This window comes from Colossoma macropomum, unplaced genomic scaffold, assembly GCF_904425465.1.
Source record: "Colossoma macropomum unplaced genomic scaffold, Colossoma_macropomum, whole genome shotgun sequence".
NCBI lineage: Eukaryota > Metazoa > Chordata > Actinopteri > Characiformes > Serrasalmidae > Colossoma > Colossoma macropomum.
Genome location: NW_023494809.1, coordinates 26187152 through 26207760, shown reverse-complemented (window position 1 = coordinate 26207760; position 20609 = coordinate 26187152). Strand labels below are relative to the sequence as shown.

Sequence of the window (20609 nt, the reverse complement as noted above, 5' to 3'; positions counted from 1 at the left end):
TTCCTGGTCATGTGAAGTCATAAAATATTTGTCCTTTTAAAGTAAAAGACCCTTTTCCACAATTAAATGGGAAAACACAGATTACATGTTATTGCTTTTTAGTAAAATTGAGATAAAGTAATTGTTGCCCTATGGCAACCCCATGCTACAGAGGGTTAATTGAATTTCCTCTGCGTCAGTTGCCATTCTAAATGGCTTAGGGAAGTTAGTGACGTTCATGCTTCATACATTTTTCTGCATCACCAGAATAGTTGTTGCCTCCCTTTAAGTATTAGTATCATTTGAGCTGAAGAAGCTCTAGCAGTCATGTCTTCTTGGTGACACCAGTAAGGTAAGGCGTGTGCTCACACTCGTCTCACAGACTGACAGCCCTCGCTCTCTCCACACCGTGCTGGTCTCGTGCACCTTGCATGGCTGAAACGTGCTTGTGCGTCACTCCTCGTGGCTGTTGGTGGAATGCAAACAGCCAAACTGCAGCGGGGAAGTTTTCCTCCACACCGGTTGTACAACCTTGTCTCTCATGATGTTTGTTCTAGAGGCAGAGTAATAAAGCCAAACCAGGGCTCAGTGCGTCATAAAATGATGGAAAAAAGCATGTTAGCAGTTGCTTAGGACTACAGGAAGCATGAACTAGCAAAATGACTCGTACAGCGCAGACACAAACAACACAACAGACAGTGTCATATGACACTTATGGAGGTATTATACTGTTACAGGTGCTGTTCTTTTATAATTGAATAGGACCCAGAAGTGCTGTTAATGCAACAGATGTACTCGCTGGGTGCTATTAAATTTGAAGAAATAGGACCCTTAATGGTGTAGTAGCCATATTTGCTATTAATAGTGTGCATAATAGTAGCTTAGCCGTAACAGCCATAAGAATATAGTATCCATAACCATATAGTACTTGTAAGAACCATAAGTAGTATCCATAATAGTACAGTAGCCATATGTGCCATAAGGATAGTAGCCATAATGGTATAATAACCATACTAGTATAGTAGCCATAAGAATAGTATACATAATAACGTAGTGCCCAGAAGTGTTGTAAAATAGTGTGCACAATAGTAGATTAGCCATAAGAGCCATAAGAATATAGTATCCACAACCGTGTAGTACCTAAAAGAACCATATGAATAAGAGTAGTTGCCATAATAATACGGTACCCATAATGCCATAGGAATATTACCCATAATATTGTAGTACCCATAAGTGCTATAAGAGTAATATTACAGTGCCCATAAAAGCCGTACGAATAGTACACATAGATCCCCGTGAGGATAGTAACCATAATAGTAAAGTAGCCATAAGAATAGTGTATATATAATAGTGTAGTACCCATAAGTATCATAAAATAGTGTGCATAGTAGTAGATTACCCATAAGAGCCATAATTATATAGCATTGATAACTTGCAGTTGCTATAAGAGTAGTTCACATAATAATACAGTACCCATAAGTGCCATAGGAGTAGTATGTGTATATATATATATATAATAGCATGGTACCCTTAAGAGTCATTAGAGTAGTACCCATAACTGTACTGTACTCAGAAATGTAACAGCACCCCTGGGTACTAATTCTACTTATAGTACTTATGGCTGCTGTTAACTTTGAATGATTTTAAGGGAATGAGTTTTCTGAGTCAGAGTTTTCTTTTCATTCCTTTTCATTTCAGATGCCCTCAGGCACTCCTAATCGCTCTGTGTGTGTGTGTGTGTGTGTGTGTGTGTGTGTGTGTGTGTGTGTGTGTACTCAGATTAGGAAGTTGTCTCCTTTCTTTCAGTTGTAATACATGTTCTAATTGTGGTTACGGTATTCAGGCTGTGAGCGTTGTCTATGCCTGCCCAGAAGGGAGCTGAAGGCTGTTTCAGCATGTCTTGTGAGGGTCTGTTAGGTCTGAAGCGGGAACAGCTGAGCCGCTGATTCAGAGCCCCGTCCACACCTGCTTACTTTATAGCATCATCGCCATAAAACTTTGGGAGGTGTACTTTTATCCCTTTTAAATGTTTGTGTCAGCTTTTTGTCATTGATCTCACACACTCTCTCTCACACACACACACACACACACACACACACACACACACACACACAAACACACACACCACATATGTAGGATAAATGATAATCATGATGTGTAAAGCGCAGGAGTACATAAGAGCATCCCCTGCTGGATAAGTAGAGTCCTCCACAGGAAAGCACAGAGGTGGATCGATCAGGTTAAATCAACGGTTTGCCCAAAAATCTAATCTACACAGTTTTTCTGCTCAGGGTTTTCTCACGAGCAAGACAAAAACTAGACCCCAGCTTGGGCAAGTCTTTGCTGCAACACATTAACAGTCATTGAGGTTTTTCTTTTCACATGTGCTACACAGTGTTATGCTGGTTCACTTCCTTAGCGTTTACAAGGAAAACAAGTAATTAAAAAAACACAAAAAAGTGATGATCTGTAAAGTTAAACAGATGTGTGGACACATCATAGTAATAAGAATCAGGGCAAATGCCAGAAACTTAAAAAATAGAATATTAGGGCTTCGCTGATATTTCAGCAGAAAATGGTTGAAAGTGACACTTTTGGTTTTCGGCTGAAACAAAAAGAAGGCTAAAAATTTAGGCCAAAAATAATCCTGAGAAAGATGAAAACTGGAGTATAACATCCAACACTTAATCATCTGAATGATGATGACAAACGAAACGGTGATTTAAAAGTGCTGTTTGATCCTTCACTGTCCTGCACTGGTCAGCACAGATGCATTCAAACTGTGTGAGCTGTAGCAGATGAACAGTTGGGTGGGGGGTTGGCTATGTGGAACTCTACATCCTGTAGATGGATGATCACATTCTCTGTTGCTGAAGACACTTCCTGTAGTCTGCATACTGTAATCATTTTAGTAAGTTTAATTTATGAAAACTTTTTATTTTTCAGCTGTTTTTATCTTTTCGAAAGCAGATTTTGTCAGCAATACAAATGTATATTCTTTCTTACTTTGTAGTTTTTATGTTTAATACATTTATTCAGGTGCATTAAATGCAGTTTGCCTTGAAGTTTCATTTTATCACTAATAAAAATAAACAGAACTAAGATACGTTACCAGAAACAGCAGTAGCAGTCATCAGAAGCCTTGACCCTTTGTGGCTTACTGCTATCTGAAAATTGGCAGCGTCAGAACCCTACAAATCTATTTGAGATTACGCAACAACGCAAAGTGTGGTGACTTTAGCTCTGTGGTTTGTGCAGCGCTAATCGCTGAGGTATAAGCTTCCATTACTTACTAGCTACATTAGCATTCTAGCTCTAGAGCAGAGGGTGGCAACCCAAATGTTAAGAAGAGCCATTTTGTCAAGTTTCAACAAAAATCTAACCACGACATTTTATGTCCATTTTGTTGAAGTAACGTTTCACCATCTTAGCTGTAAATATGTCTCAGTATGTGCTGATGTCCTAGTATAGGCTAATAATATAATATAAATGAAAACACAGACTTACTTTGTTCTACTTCAAGCTTTAGCTCAGCTATAGCCACTTTTCTCGCATCTCCGGCAGGAAACTTTTCCGCAAAAGTAGAACAGTTTCTTGTAAAATGTCTCTCAGTGTTCAATGACTCTCAACTTTCGAACGTTCGAGGCTGAAGTCGCTTCTCATTTGCCAGCTTCTTGATAATGTTCCCCGGTTCCACCTTAAATGGTGCGTGAGGCTCCAGAATGTAGCTAACTACTAACTGTTGCTCCATTTAAGGTGGAATGGGGAAATTTGAACGAGAAGCTGGTTAACGAGAGGCTGACTTTAGCTTCGGGAGTTTTTAGTGTTTGACAGTTTCTCGTTGCAGATTAAATGTATCAGAAACCAGCTGGAGTGATTATAAATGCAAATAAGTCCATTTGTCTCTAAATTATTGATGTTCATCTTAAGTCTTTCTCTTTGCCTTTTCGTTAACTACTAACTGGGCGAGACTGTTATCTGTGTTGCTATGGTGACCAGCAGTCTGCTCGCCAGGTTTTTGTTGATTTAAATCATTTTTTCACCAAACAATCACTTTAACAAAGTCAAAGCTTAGCTAGAACTACCTGGATGTGCTGATTAACTCAAGCCAGCAGGGAGAATATCTGAACTTGTGTGTCTCATTATGGAACCCCCAAAGGGTTCTAGAAGAGTCAGACTGTACTCTTTAAACCTTCACTTCGCCCGTTTCCCTCTCTCTCATCTTTCCTCTGAGAACCCCGGGCTCTGGCTCTCATTTACTTCCTCCCCTCTTTTCTGTCTTATCTCTCCGTCTTCACCTCCTCACGCTTTGTTCTTTTCTGCGCTCTGGTTCTCATGTCTGGCTGCCCGTGAGCGTCTGTGGTCTGGACGCGCCTGGCCTCAGTCCGTAACGAGATGCAGACCCCTTCCTGTCTGTGCCGGCTGTGCAGGGCCAGTCCGAGTTGCAACGCGCAGAAAACCGGCGAAAAAAAGAAAAACGGCAAATTAAAGCAAGCAGGGAGCAGGACTGCTCTACTGGAGACGTGTGCCGGAGTGGTGAAGCCCGACTCCCAGACTGCAGTCTGGAAAGAGATCTTGAGTCCACCGCAGCCTTGGAGACCTCCATGAGCCACGCTGCATAAATAGTGCACTCCTGAGTGAATGACTAGGAGTCTTGCCACAGTGTAATTTGGAGATTTAGATCAGTGGTCTGTGCGTCAGGGCAGTTTGACTCCTTTGGCGAACGTTTGTTGTGCTCTTGGAATCTGGTCAAAAATAAATGTAATAACTGTAAAAAGAATGTAAAAAAAAAAACAAATAAATACCAGCAATCTAGAACCAAGCAGATCACTTCCTAGATTTCCATGAAAAAAAACAAGCCTAGTCTAAGCCTAACCTTGCACAAAAAAGATGGTTCTTCAAGGGTACTTTAGTAAAGAAAATGCTTTTGTAAAGAACCCTTTGCATGATTAAAGGGTTCTTTGCATCATGACAGGGTTCTTAAGAATGTACTGAAGATGGTTCTGTATAAAATGTTTTTGAAAATGGTTTTGTGTGGTGGATCATTCTCAGCACTGCAGTAACACTGATGTGGTGGTGGTGGTGTGTAAGTGTGTGTTGTGCTGGTACGAGTGGATCAGACACAGCAGTGCTGCTGGAGTTTTTAAACACTGTGTCCACTCACTGTCCACTCTATTAGACACTCCTACCTTGTCAGTCCACCTTGTAGATGTAAAGTCAGAGACGATAGCTCATCTGCTGCTGCACAGTTTGTGTTGGTCATCCTCTAGTCCTTCATCAGTGGTCACAGGACGCTGCCCACAGGACGCTGTTAGCTGGATATTTTTGGTTGGTGGACTATTCTCAGTCCAGCAGTGACACTGAGGTGTTTAAAAACTCCAGCAGCACTGCTGTGTCTGATCCACTCAGACCTGCGCAACACACACTAACACACCACCACCACGTCAGTGTTACTGCAGTGCTGAGAATGATCCACCACCCAAATAGTACCTGCTCTGTGAGGGTCCATGGGGGTCCTGACCACTGAAGAAGAGGGTAAACACTGATTTAGATCAACTCAACTTTACGATTTGTGATGGGTGTAACTACTTTTTCCCAGATTCAGTTTTTTTTCTGCTATTTTTAATTTGCTAAAAAAAAAAAAACAAAGTCCAGTGAGAATTGAATGACCTAATTGATCCTCAATGACTCTGCTCCCTACCCCCGCCAGTATCTTGGAGGAGGGGATGAGGCACATAAAGGCCACGTTAAGGTCATGCTGTCATGACTTCATCGCGGTAGTGACTCATAGTGGGACCTATGAACTTATTTCCCCACAAATCCACCCTTTTCTCTCCGGTGTTGCCTGGATACATGACCGCAGTTCCATCCATCGCCCCGTCACTCGTCCCTCGGATCTCTCTGTTCCCCAACTACCACTGCCCTCTGATGATTCACCGTTTATTTACCAGTCGTAGAAATGTTTACTATAAATACTCTGAGAGGTTTTTTTTTAGCCTACATTAACAGAACACAGTCGTACTCCTAAAAGACTGATTACATGCGTTAGCCTCACGATCATAAACTTTTAGCTGCCATATAAATTTCTATGAACAATTTTAGTATCTTTTTTGTTTATTGTGTGTAACTATTAAAGTCCAAGTCTAAAGTGACCGAATTGTCTGATTGCTCTCTCACTGTCGATAGTTAGTAGCTCCCAACTGACAACAGACACAGCTTGAGCTCAAATAAACAAACATTACTGACGCTGTAGAGGTGCTATAGTGATGGTCACTGTTTACTGGGTTCTTTTTTTCTGCTGTCTTTTATTTGCATGTATTTGCACCACCTAACTGATATAAATGCACCCAGTACACATCCTTTTGCTACGTAACATATGATTGTGGAATCGTAGTCAGATTGAATCATTGTACCAAAATAGTTGAATCAAATCATTATTTGAGATTTCTTGATGCACTGAATTGTTCACTAAAGAATCATAATCAAATTGAATCATTGTACCAAAGTAATTGAATAAGATCCTAATTTGAGGTTTCATGATGGACGGAATTGCTGGCTAAAGATTTGTAAGCAGAATGAATCACTGCACCACAATAATGACTGAATTGTTCACAAAATATTTGTAATCAAATTGAATCATTGTACTAAAATAACTGATTCAGTTCAGAATTTGAGATTTCCTGATGCACTGAATTGTTCACAAAAGAATCATAATCAAATTGAGTCATTGTACAAAAATAAATAAGTCAAATCATAATTTGAGATTTCATGATGCACTGAATTGTTCACTACAGCACCGTAATCAAATCTAAACGTTATCACAGATTTTCACTCCTGCTGACAACAGTAACATTTCTCCTTTATCCTCCTCTCAATGCAGATCCTGACTTGGATGCAAAAAGAGATCAAGATGTACCGTCAGGAATGGAAAAGCCACAGGTGGGTGGCTGATATGATCTCAGCTCTCTGCAAATGTGTAAAATTCTCCTCGACAATTGAACAGAGCTGGAAAACACTGCTGGGTATAGCAGTGCTTTAATTTCACAGATGGTTTGGTTTAATGGTGAAATCGAGATTGTCCATTCAGCTTTCTATGTGGTCAGAGATACTTGGAGTGGCCTTTTCTTTCCACCAGAGGGCAGCAGCACTATGTCTATGGCTGAGGACAGTCCTCTGAATTATTTAACTCAGCTGTCTCTTCGTCTTAAGGACACACTTAATCGCACCCATTCATTCAAATAGCCGCTTTAGCTCTTTAACAGATTAGAACGGCAGTTAATGCTTCTGCCTGAAGGAGTGAGGAACAGTTTAAAATGTCAAGAGCTTCTCACCATGAGCTGAAGGAGGAGATGCTGCAGATGTTAATCGTGTTGTATATTTTGGGCAGTAACCATTCATGTTTTTTTTTATTTATTTTATTTATTAATTTTTTTAATTCTGGACGCTAGATAGGAAGCCATAAAGCTCAACCTCAGCACCGCTGCATGCCACAGGACGCCTCGTTAATCACTTAAGGAGCATTTTAATTGTTGCTCCTTCAATAACGATACTGAAGACTAGAATAATTTGAGGTGCCAAAACAGCCATGATTGCTAATTAGATAAATGTCTCTGTATTTTTCTGTTTTCGTGAGAGCTGTTTTCCTTGTTTTTGTCATTTTACCCTTGTTACCTAATTAATATTCTGGCCTTTGCCACAATTACTGGTCACCAAGATTGTTGCCATGGCATTGGAAAGCCCAGCTGACTTGTTTTTCCTTATCCAGTGAAGCTTTTGCGATGCCTCTTTCATGTTCGTTCCTCATGGTGATTGACTGCTCACGTTCCTGTGGGTCAAAATCGTATAGCTTAACCTCTTTTGCCACCCCTTCCTTATCTTAGCTCAGCGTCCATTTCTGGGCTCTTGTACAAAAGCTTTAATCACAGTATTGATCACGTTAGCCGCTCATCACGTCAGCCTGGAGCTCTTTTATCTGTTAGAGACGCTGCTCTGAGGTTGGAGGAGCGGTTTGTACCCCAAGCGCCCGTGTGACGACTGACTGGCTCAGCCTTAATGAGAAAACCACAACCTGTTTGTGCTGGAATTTGTTCCAGCTTATGGCGCCTTTGCAAGCAACACACCTTCATGTCTCACTTAAAAAATATAACAGTAGCTGTGAAGGTCTAAAATAAATCATTTAGAGAACATACAAAGCAGAATTCCATCTGCACACTCGGTGAAGCTTTTAACGTTTCAGACCTGCTTGTCAGTCTTTCAGGCAGAAGCATTTACGTTCATTCCAAACTAGTAAAAACACTACACTACTTTTACAAAATAAAAACGGTTTAAACATAAGAAACGCTCTAAGATCCTGATTTACTAAACCTGAAAAACATCATTTACATTTGCAACCTAGTAGATTACATGTGGGCTTGTTTTTCAATTGATTTACAAAGGATAATTGATGACTACGTGGAAAAAAGTGGAGAAAACAATATTTAATGTGGTAACTGTTCTCGATACACAGTTCTGTTAGAGCTATACTGGGGGGAAAAACAACTGAGGAAATTAGGCAAGGCTGAATTTGTTTATACGTCCATACGTATTACGTATCGCACTGCCACTCTGTTTATGCGTCCATACATATTGCACAACTATTAATAGATGTTATTGTTTACAGTGTATAGTCACTCGGTTCATTCACTGGATGTGACATGCACCACTGCATTGTCACCGGTATAATATTTTTGATTTTACTTATTTTTGTACTTCACATTATATTTTATGGTTGTTTTAGTATATTTTATTATGTATCTTTACTTCCTCTATTTATGCATCTGTATAATTATGAGTATAAGTTTGTCAATACTTTTGCTCTTCTACTGTACTTTCTGTAATTGACGACTTTTCCTCTGGGATTAATTAAGTGATCGATCTATCTGTCTGTCTGTCTGTCTCTCTACCTGTCTTATCTGTCTGTCTGTCTGTCTGTTCTGTCTGTCTGTCTGTCTTTCTATCTGCTTGTCTGTCTGTCTGTCTGTCTGTCTGTCTGTCTTAATTTTTATTTATGGTCTTAATTTTTATTTAGAGCTTCCTTGTGTCCAGCTAATTATTTCAAAGCTGTGAAGTTGAACAGGACTTGAACATAGGAATATATGTCTATCTTTCTATCTACTTGTCTGTCTGTCTGTCTGTCTTCTGTCTGTCTACTTGTCTGTCTGTCTGTCTGTCTGTCAATCTTTCTATCTACTTGTCTGTCTTAATTTTTATTTATGGTCTTGATTTTTATTAATGGTCTTAATTTTTATTTAGAGCTTCCTTGTGTCCAGCTAATTATTTCAAAGCTGTGGAGTTGAACAGGACTTGATTATAGGAACATGATGATTTCCTGTTCCTCAGGTGTGTAAGATTCAGGCACGCTCTGCGCTGGTGTCCTGGTCTCGAGCCCCACAGGCGGGGACGTCTGGACGGGGGCAGACTGACTCCACTCCGCTCTCCTGCAGCTACGAGCTGCTCCTTGCTGATAAGAGCTGCGATGGGAAATACAGTGTCATCTACAGGTAATGAGTTCATCTCTTGGATTCAAAGTTTCGAGGGAAAATCCAAGCTGTTGTCGCTGTGTGTTTAAATGTAGTTGTTTAATACACGAAAAATTTGTGTCAGTAAACTTTGTTTCGGTGTCATTAAATGACAAACGCTGACAGAAATTTTAAAGACATTTTTACTTTTAACTTAATTAAACTTCAAATGTAAAATATCTCCTCTTCTACTTACACAGATGTGGCACTGATTTCAGAACATCGATAGAATCCATGTTCTGCGTGTGGGACATTGCTATAAAATGAATGGAGCTGAGAGTTTAACAGATTCATATGTAATACAGCTGCATAAAAATCTGCTAAATGTGTCCTGACCTCTGTTCCTCAGTGGAGAAGAGCTGCAGTACACTCTCACTGACCTGAGGCCTGCTACAGACTACCATGTCAGGTACGAGCGGTCAGAAATCCTTGCTTTTCTCAGAGGCTGTCTGCTGTTGGTAGTTATCTCTTAATGGCTTTTATTTCCTGTGAGAGGGTGTTCGCTACTCTGTAGTGCTTATGTCTGTGATCTATTTCTATTTCTGCTTCCTCTGATTACCCACCACACACAACTTCCACAAAAATATACAGAGTAATATAAAGTGGCTTTATGAAATAGAGCAAGTTTGTTTTAGTGGCTTTTACTCTATATGGTACATTTTTACCTTTATACAGGAAATGGATTTATTTGCTGTATTAGGAAATAAATGTTGGGCTCCCAAGTGGCGCAACCGTCTAAGCGTTGGCCTCATCAGATCACAAGTTCGATCCCTGGTGATGCTGCAGCCATCCGTGGCCGGGAGTCCAAGAGAGCACAATTGGCCTCGCTCTCTGGGTGGGTAGGAGGGCCCCCCTTAACAGATGTGGACGCTTTCCTCCAAGCGCGTTCGGCTGTCCAGTGACATTGAGTGAGCAGCAGTTTGACGAGATGCGTTGGCTTCACAGGTCTCGGAGGAAGCCTGTGCTAGCCTCACACTCCTAGCACTGGTGGTATAGTGAGATTGGGGGAGTCCTAACTAATGGGTGAAATTGGATATGATCAAATTTGGGAGAAAATTGGGGGGGGAAGAAATGATAGATTTTTTTTTTTAATGAGACGTTTAGGATACGTTTCAGAAAAGATTAGATATAAGATAATCCACTTGCGTATGGAAAGAAAACCAAATATTAAATGATGTAGAGAAATTTTTACTGCTGAACAAAAAGAAACAGACAAAAAAGAAGAAATTTGCAAATCAAGCGAAGTAGGTGTTGCTGTTCTCAGAAAAATGGACTGGCCACCCCAGAGTCCAGACCTCAACATCATTAAAGTGAGCATAAGAAGCAAAAAAAAAGACAACCGACTTCTAAGACTGAACTTTGGAGGCGTGGCTGCAGATTTCTAAAAAAAACAGAAAGCATGTCTTCTCAAAAGAATGAAAGCTGTGATGGAGGGAAAGAGTGGACGCTCTACTAAAATTGTTAGATTATATTTAGTTGATGAGGCTTCTGTGTCATTTTCTATGATTTATGATTTCTGTTTTCTGTTTTCTGCTTTTTTCTAAAAATGAACTGAAAATGAATAACCTGCACTCATTTGCACAGTACTGCATATAAATGACCTCTGTTCTGATTCACTGCACTGTATGGTGCCGAAAGAATCCGAAAGAAATCAGACTAAGAGTTTACATGCACTGAGAAATCTGATTACTGAGCTAAAATCCAGCTCTCTTTATCAGATTTCTTAATCAGATTTCTAGACCTGTGCTGTTTACATGACAGTTTGAATAATCAGATGCAGAAATCTGATTATCAAGTCAAGTCAAGAGGCTCAAGTACCCTTCAGCAAGGCATCTGACTCCTAACTTCTCCCCGGGCGCCGTGGATCGGGCTGCCCGCCGCATTTTTGATTATGATCGGATTATTGAGTGCATGTAAACACATTCAATGTTTATATAGTTCATCAAAATCCTTTATCTGAGAAAATCAAGGAAGACTGGAATTTCCACGATCCGAGCCCTTAAATGTGTTCCTTTCCATCTGCCTATTGGTACTTAACATTTCTGTGTTTGTGTGCATGTGTGTTGCAGAGTAAGCGCCGTGTGTAACTCAGTGAAGGGTCCCCATTCAGAGGCAAGGGCGTTCACTACCCACAGTGCCCCTCCAGAGACCCCCCTACCCCCCCGACTCTCCCACCGCACCAAGAGCTCCTTGACTCTGCAGTGGAAGGTAGTGCCGGCAGCTCGTCAGCTGGAACACACACAGTTACAGCCAGCGCGTTCTATTTGCGTGGGTTATTTAATGCGAGGCATTAATTAGAAAATGTCTCGTTTCAGCCACCTGTTGATAATGGCTCAAAAATCACCAACTACATTCTGGAATGGGATGAGGTAAGCATGTGTTTATGAATGCCCAGTATAAGTTAGATATTACTCATTTATTCAGGTTTACTCACATTTTCATGACTGCTGCCACCCTCCGCGCCCGTTCCGCTGACCTCCCCATTACTCACCGGCTCAGGAACAGGCCGTGTTTGAACAGGGAGTAGCACTGTTATTGACTGTGATCTTTCCATCTTTATATATTTCAGAGACACTGAATGGCCTCTTCTTTCTCCCACTGAGTCCACTGTAGTCATTTCTGCCTCTGCCCCTCTACTGCAGCCATTACCGTACTTAATTCTCCATTAACTCGAGGGCTGTTTGTCCACCCTTCTGTGTACTTTTATACTCACTGGGAAAATATTATAGAGCCATTTCTGCTTGTTTTACCTGCGTTAACCAGAGGCATACTGATTTTATTAACATGGCTGATGCCAGCGCGCTGTTTATTCTGTCTTTCTTTTTCTTATGCGCATGGCCCATTAAAAGTCTGGGGACATTTTTGATGACTTCTGAAAGGTTTCAGTGCTGACATCACAACAGGGGCATAACATGTGTGAACTTGGGCATTATTCCCAAGATAATTCTAAATATTGTGAAGGATTTGTATATAACGCTGTTGTCGGAAATCTCGTGTCTCCAGAATGGTGACTTTACAGGAGAAAGAACAAACCTGCTTTACTTTAAATGTAAGTCAATGGAACCAGACTTTTTTCCAAGTAATTTTGGGTCGTTTCTTTTGGTCCGTTCATCATGAAATTTACACACAATGTAAATAACAATGTGCATTTTCAAATTATGCCAAAAACTGAAAAATGTCAAAAATGGAGATACTTTGGTTTTGGTCCGACAGCAGCGATTTATAAAAATATACAAACGTTATCCCAAAAATATATATTTGCTTTTTAATATGTCAGCTTGCTTATTTGTATTACACATATTTTGCAGGACCTGGTGTCTCCAAACCTTTGACAGACAGGGCGTACTACTGCTATAGTTGGGGTGGCAATTAGCAAAGGAAGGAAAAAAAAAGGCTGTGGCTCTCTATATCTTTGCTTAAGGTTGTGCAATGTAGCATAATTACAGAATAGTTAGTTACAAACAGAATATAAATCAAAAATGTTGGATAGTGAAATTCTTTACAGACTGGCTGGAACAAAATGACGGGCTGGTCTGGCAAGTATTGAAAAAGCTGTTATTGTGACAGCTTTATGGTCATATACATGAGGCAGAAGGCTGCTACTTATTGTGGCAGAAGGATTTGCCAGTATTAAAGCCAGTTATTTACAATATCTGATGCGTTACTCGTTCTCGAGTTCTGTTGCTTAAATGTACATCACTGTGCTCAATGCTCACTCGGTACAGGGGCCGGTATTTGTGGACAAGCTGAGTCTTGGACTAAATTGCAATGCCAGTCGTGTTTTGCAAAGCATGTTTAATTATGTTTAGGCTCTGTGTTTAACAATGTTTGCACCAAAATGCACCAGCAATACACCACATTTAAAAGGCTCTCTGGAAAATTATGAGAACAGTGATTTCTGAACTCAGCTTTGCAAAAAATAAAATATTTAAGAAGCATCAGGAAGAGCATGCGAAAAATAAATAAAATAATAAAATTAAAAAAATGTTTTTGTTTGTAAATAAAATTAACTAAAAATTATAAAAAGGCAAACAACAAAGTGATTTTCTAGCACGTTGTTGTTTACAGATTGGATATAATTGGTCTTTTTTTATGATACATGCAGTTGATTGGTGCTCTAGAACCACTGACGAAACCCACAATGTACTCAAAATCGTATCGTTGCGCTTTCGTAATTTATCACGATAATTTATCGTAATTTATCATGATAACGATAACCTATCATATTGCTCATCCCTACCCCTCCCTGAGGCACAGAATGTGAGCTGTGGCTTCTGCATCGTCTCAGCTCCAACAGGATCTGGCTGCAGGATCGTCTGTTGGACGGCGCATTCAAACATTACTCACGTCTTTTGATGAACTAAGACATAATTGCAGCTCCTCTGGGGTTGCCGCGCAGCGGCACAGATTGAAACCCAGAGAGCGGCTCCAGAGAGGAGCCCGTTTCCACCGAAAGGTCAACAAGCCTCTGCCTTTCATCCAAACCAAACTCAAACTCCTGTCATGAGTGCTGGTAAATGAGTACCCTGGCGTTGCTGCATTGCTATTCTTTTGTCCAGTGTCCTGTTTTTGTCCGAGGGACGTCGGCGCCATCCTCGTCTAAGCCGGCTGAGTACAATCTGTGCTCCCTCTGAGTTTGTGTTTCAGCTTGTGCTCTTTGCCTTTTGCAGGGGAAGAAGAACAGCGTTTTCCGAGAGTGTTATTTTGGCCACCAGCGGCATTTCAAAGTCATGCGGCTGTGCCCTGCTGTCGGGTACACGTTTCGAGTGGCGGCACTCAATGACATCGGGCCCAGGTGTGTATATGTGTTTGCTGAATGTGACCTTGCATAGCGGATGAGCCAAACGTCAAATATATGTAAGACTCTTACTGTTAGATTGATCTCATTATTGCCATTGACCATTGACCAGAGCAAAATGCCTCTCAGCCAATCACCTCAAATTGCAAAGCATCTTGTGATTCCCACAGCCATGAAATCATTTACATATGACCACCTGTCCAGTTTACAGTTGTTTTGCCAGCCCATTCATGTTAAAGTAATAAGGAGTGGTGTTACTGCAGGCTGTAGCAGAGCTTTTGGGTTTTTTTTTTTTAATCCAGTTGTGTGAAAAACTCAAGATAAATGGACCAATAAATTGGTCTAAAATGATTTACATTATGCCGTTCAAATTAAATTTTTTCCTTCTCTTATAAAGTTGCCAGTTTGGAGATTCAAAGTTTTGTCCCAAAAGTGACGAAACGTATCGCTGAGTGTGTTTACATGCACTCAATAATCTGATCACAGTCCGATTTCTACAGTTACCTGATTATTGAAATGGTCGTACTCCGATCAACAGCATACTCCGATTTCTTAGATCTCTTAGATTTCTTGAGAAATCTGATAAAGAGAGCTGGATTTTAGCTCAGTAATCAGATTTCTCAGCGCATGTAAACTCTTACTCTGATTTCTTTCGGGTTTCTCAGTCTGCACATGTGCGAAAACAGACCGTGGACCATAAATAAGGAAGCAGCGTCGCCACGAGACGCAGCAAAACCCTTTTGGAGCGAAACCTAACACACATGCCTCACGAAATTAAGGATTTAAGTATTCTTCATCTTCTAGATGATTTATGTTATAGTTTTCAGATATCACAAGTTCTGTGATGTTTTAAAAGCTGTCTCATGAAGTTTGAGTTTTACATCACGTTTACTTCTCATCTTCTTCTGTGAGTTTATTGGCTGGTTGCAAAGCATAAATCCGATTACTGTCTGACTCACGTAGACCCGGAGTTTCCCCATTATCTGATTACTCAAGTGCATGTAAATGTATTGATCAGATTACTGACAAAATCTAATTTAAAATAAAGTGCATGTAAACACACTCAGTGCAGTCTTCCATAGGATTCAGACATCTGAAAGTATGAGGTCATTTACATACATCAATTTTTAATGCACAGTAAAGAAGGCTGCCTATTAAATTCTCAGGGATAGAGACTTCCAAAAGATTCAGACACCCCAAAGTGATAGAGGTTGGCAAATGGTCGTGTAAAATTAATTATGACTATTTTTGATGCATCGAACCACATAAATGATTTAACTGGACTTGGTGGACGACAGGAAACAAGAAGGACCCTTTTAACTTGCTGTTTGTTACATATACTAGAGGCAGTGTTGAGTCATAGCTTCTTCAGTGGGAAATGGTTTGAGTTTATTAGTGCTTACACAGTCTTCCCCCTCTGTGCCCTCCCCCACACACTCTCCCACAGCGGCTTTAGCCCAGAAGTGGTTTTCCACACCACGGGCAGCTTGCCCCAGATGCCTCTGGCTCCTCGCCTGCTCCGAGCGGGGACGTCCTGGGTGGCGCTGGAGTGGACCCGCCCCAGCGGCTGCAGCCCAGACGAGGCGGTCACGTACACCCTGGAGATGCAGGACGATAGCAAGGTGATAATTATGTTCTCGGCCCAAAGCTTCATACTTGGGTTACGGCTCTGAGTACATTGAGATCTCGCACCAAAACAGGGGTGAGGATGTTTTCCAGTCTCACCCACAGAGAAATTCTCTGGATATTTTGGCCATTAGTTGTACGTTTGCCTGCACCGTTGGGCCTGTTGACAGTTAATTACCCATCATCCACAGCTGTTGGAGTAAATGGAATATTTTAGAAGTGTAACTAATGCCCGCACTGTGTTACCACACTGAGAATCAGTACGTTCCCATAACTGCTGGTGAGGAGTCTTCTGTGTGCCCATTTGTTTTCTTCTTTCAGCTGCCCAGCTGTTTGAGTTGCGCCATTTCTGCAGTGAAGATAACTTACTAATTTAGTAAAATACACTTTAGTTAAACCGTTTGGAATCATCCATCATATTAAGAGGTTTAGTTATTTTTTTCAGACAATAATAAGCACAAAAAAGCATATTGACAGTCAATCGCAACAACAATAAATATCGTCATATTGCCCAGCCATAGCGTAGATTGAAAGATTATGAACTAGATGTCAGTAGGCATTTTCAGACTAAAGTTTTACAGTTGAGATACATTTCTTAAGTGATCATCTATTTATAGTAGTGGTGTAACAATTCCTTCTTTTTCCTCAATGCATCATTTACAGTTCCTCCTGAGAATAATGGAAAAAATTGCTTGCACCAGTTAAAATAAGTTTTAAATGCTGCACTTCGAATGTCATGATTTAATAACAAAACAAACTTATTTAAATGAATACATGCGATCTTTAAAGATGTATATGTGATGTTCTCATCTGACTTTAATGCCTTACAGCACAAATGCCTCAGTCAGCGTTCATCATCACTTTTATTTTTACAATCAGAAAATATCAACATAGTATACATAACACAGAACACACACACAGCATTCACACACTCCACGGTTCCCACAGCTAGTGGGGAGATTTTACTGACCACGGTATTGAGTCACTTAGCTAGCCCGGAAAGAGTCCATAGCCATTGGGGAAAGTCTCACATCGCAACTACGGTGCATCACACTGACGGCCGGCCCAGGAGGCCTCAAAGGCCGAAAATGTCTTTAGCCATGAAGGTGTAGCGTTTTCCCGCAGCCGAACACCACCAGTCCAGACAGGCTCATAGCTGCAGCGCGGTGTCACCCAAGTGGCCGGCCCAGGCAGCCACGTAGCTGCAATGTAGCATCACTAAGGCAGCAAACCTGAGAGGCCTCGTAGACACAGCGATTTCAACCGCTAACCCTTTGTAACATAGTTCCAAGGGACAGGGTGACACTCGGACAGGGGTAAAAGTAAGAAATGGGATTGGGCCGAAAGCTGACTTTGCCTTTGCCTTTGCCTTTGTAGGGGCCGGAGTTCAAGGCTGTGTACAGTGGGGCGGAGCTGAGCAGCAGGGTGGAGGGGTTGAGCAGAAACACCAGCTACAGATTCAGAGTGAGTAAAACATCCACCCTCTCTGTTCTAACTGAGATACGCTGCACCCACCATGAGCTACACTCCACTCGTTCCAGCCAGCGATGTGCCCTTACCATTAGAGTTTAAGCTTTAGAGTTGAATCATACATGCCTTTTACCTTCACACACAAAAGCTGTCCACACCTGCACTCACACTGCATAACTCACACATTTACATCTGCTCTGGGATCTGCTTGTTTGTCAGCTATTATGCAACAGCCTTTGATTCAAGGTAATTGGACTGTAGCAGGCAGGGGGTTGAGCTTCGAAAAACAGCAACACCAACAGCAGCCTCCCCTCGGCTCCCACGCTGCCCTCTTAATTAAAAGCTTTGTCTCAGCAGAGTGATTCTTAATTCCTCTGCTGCTGCAGCCCATTTGATCCACCACTCTCCACAGACTCCCTTTGGGGAGAGCTGTTACAGAAAATATGAAAGAGCTTTTCTGCCTGAGGAGCTCAGGCTAGTAAGACGCTTTTAACCAAATGCACAGGAAAGAATAGTGACCGCTCGTCATCGTCAGGGGAGGCTGTGGCTGCTGCAACCATGTACCTCATTAAAAGTCACTTCGGAAAAAGCTGCAGACAAATGGATCTGAATCAGACACCGTCTCGGTCTCCGCTCAGGTTCAGATCCAGTCCCGAGAGAGCACCTTCATCTTGTCCCTTTGACGTCACTTTGCACCGCCTGGACACTCTTTCAGTCCACATATATACTAAGAGGGTTATTTTATCTTTGACCTAAAGATTTCATCACAGTTCTTTAGGCAATGACTCAGTGTGTCATTAAATCTCAGATTTCACCGCAATTCAATTTGATCATTTCAGTAGGGTTATTTTTAATAACACACAGCCATGAAGTACAAGTTATTAAATTTTCAGGAGATATTTCTAAAGAAATATAAGATAATCCACCTGCACAAGGAGGGGGAAAGTCAAAGAAAGTGAATGAAAAAACAGAAATTTCCAAATCTAGAGATTAATAATCAGAGAAAATGAGACTCCTAACAACCACCTGGAAGACCTGGTAGACACCAAAACTACCACCATCAGATAAACAGCACTTAAAGCTTCATCTCTGAGAGAGAGGAGAAAATCAAGCTGCTTCAGATCTGAAAACATCCACAGCTGTTTCCACTGTGAGAAGACGACTCAGCGCTGTGGGTCTGAAAGGATGTGTAGCTTTTAAAAAAATGAAAGAACATGAAAACTGAACCTCTGAGATGGGGAGTATGCTTTTTTGGACTGATAAATTATTTTTGATTGGGAATGCTTGGATTGTGAGAAGCAGAAAATCTGCTTTGAAGCGCCGCCTTCAAACTGATGCATCAAAATACATCAGTGCAGTTTCACACCCCTGATGTGTAAACTCAGAGTGAATAAATTAAGAATACACTGGCAGTTAGAGAGAGATGCTCATATGGTGTATAACTGACGTGCAGCAGCTAGTTTTAATGTGTTTGAAGGGCTCTGTTCCTTCTGTTCACTCAAAGGAATGTTTCTGCATAATTCAATCAGGGTAAACAGTCATTCAGAGTGGTTTGATGTGAAATGATTTGCAGAAAAACTTAATGACTGATTTCAGTGTTGGTGGTAAAACCAGGGTTCACGATCCTGCCATTTTAATTCCTATTCAAAATCACCAGTGAACCTGTTTTAATGTGTTGCTGATTAGAGATGGACTGATGGTTTTTTGGGGGCAATACCGATTACCTTTCAGCACGATCGGCCGATAGCTAATACCGATCGAGGTTGGGGCTGGACAGTTAAGGCCTCTTCACACCAAGTAGGATTATTTTCTGAAGAAAGAAACAGATGCGATTTTAATGTAGTAGGATCTTTACAACAGGTCTGAAGTATTTTTCTGTCTAAACAATCTTTAGAGCACTTCAAAGCACTGCAACTAAACGGTGCATACGCTGAGTACATCCCGTTCTACACGGGGAGTCCCACCGTCTCTTATAAGAGCTAGCTTGAAGCTGCTTAATGAGCGATTCTGCAGGTATTTCCAGGAGTAACAAGTGTAACAAGTGCTTCTGCTTGTTACTCCTCAAATTAAAAAGGAGCAAACGATCTACGATGAAATACAGTCGCTGTAACATACTCATCACTGTTTGTAGCCTTTCAGCTCTCATCTGCCAGGTATTGTCTCTAACCTCTGCATTTTTAAGGCAGGGTTAGCTTGTCAGAAAACCATCCTAACGCATGTTTGTTTGTGCTGCAACCATGACAACAGAGCTCTCATTGGTCTGCCTGATTTGAGCACATCTGTACAGCGTAGAAAATCAAGCAGGCTGTGATTAAAAATTTACACAGAATCGCAGTCAGTCGGTTTCGGGCTTGGTGTGAAAGTCGGCATTAATATACGTGTTTCTTTTCAAAACTAGACATGGGTTTTTTCCGTCTGTAAATATCAGACTGTGTAAATAGGCCTTTAGTCCTGTAGTTAACAGTCGAAAGGTCTGTATTTCCATCTAGTGTTTGAGCGAGGAGCTGCAGGGTCCTGTGACCAAGGACCTTCACGCAGGGCTGCAGCAGTCCTTAAACATAGCTCATATGTTTTACATCACTGATCAGCCCTCAGGATCGGCTAAGTTACAGAAATATCAGCCGATTGCTGATCGATTTCTGCTGAAAATCATCCGATATCGACACATAGCCGGTCGATCGTTCCATCTTTATTGTTGATGATGGTAAAATAGTGGTAAATCTGGAAAACTGCTTTGACTTAAAACTCCTTACATCAACCTCTCCACCATGAACAGAGTTTAAAAATACATTTTAGGCTAAAATCTGCAATCTGTTGTAAAATATTGGCTTTAGACAGAGTATTTATAACCATTTCATCTATTAACTTTTCTTCATTGGATATCTGGTTCCTATCACCACCACTCTGAGCACTTCAGAGCATTTCACATCAAACCACTCTGACTTCTTACACCATAACCATTTAATTATGCAGACATTTGGAAAAATCAGTGCAATTCCTCTTTAAAGTAAGAAAAGTAAGAAATGAGCTTGTCAAGTGGGGGAATTGAGTGAGGAACTTCTGGTGATTTATATGGTTGCACACTCACCAGATTTAAATCCCATTGAGAATGTGTGAGAGTACATTGGGAGATGTGTGGAGAAGAAAAATCCCACCACTACAGTTGGTCTGTGGACAGC

The 20609-nt window shown here is 41.1% G+C and overlaps 1 protein-coding gene across 2 annotated transcripts in view; it reads left to right on the top strand.

Annotated features, from left to right (window-relative positions):
- The window catches only part of fndc3bb (fibronectin type III domain containing 3Bb), a 110344-nt gene that overhangs the window by 48604 nt on the left and 41131 nt on the right, over nt 1–20609 (top strand). For both annotated transcript variants that reach the window (XM_036557976.1, XM_036557977.1), the window contains 8 exons: nt 6860–6918; nt 9358–9518; nt 9886–9945; nt 11606–11744; nt 11852–11905; nt 14207–14331; nt 15782–15956; nt 17338–17424. In XM_036557976.1, coding sequence (XP_036413869.1) covers nt 6860–6918; nt 9358–9518; nt 9886–9945; nt 11606–11744; nt 11852–11905; nt 14207–14331; nt 15782–15956; nt 17338–17424 — 860 coding nt within the window. The remainder of the gene's footprint in view (nt 1–6859; nt 6919–9357; nt 9519–9885; nt 9946–11605; nt 11745–11851; nt 11906–14206; nt 14332–15781; nt 15957–17337; nt 17425–20609) is intronic.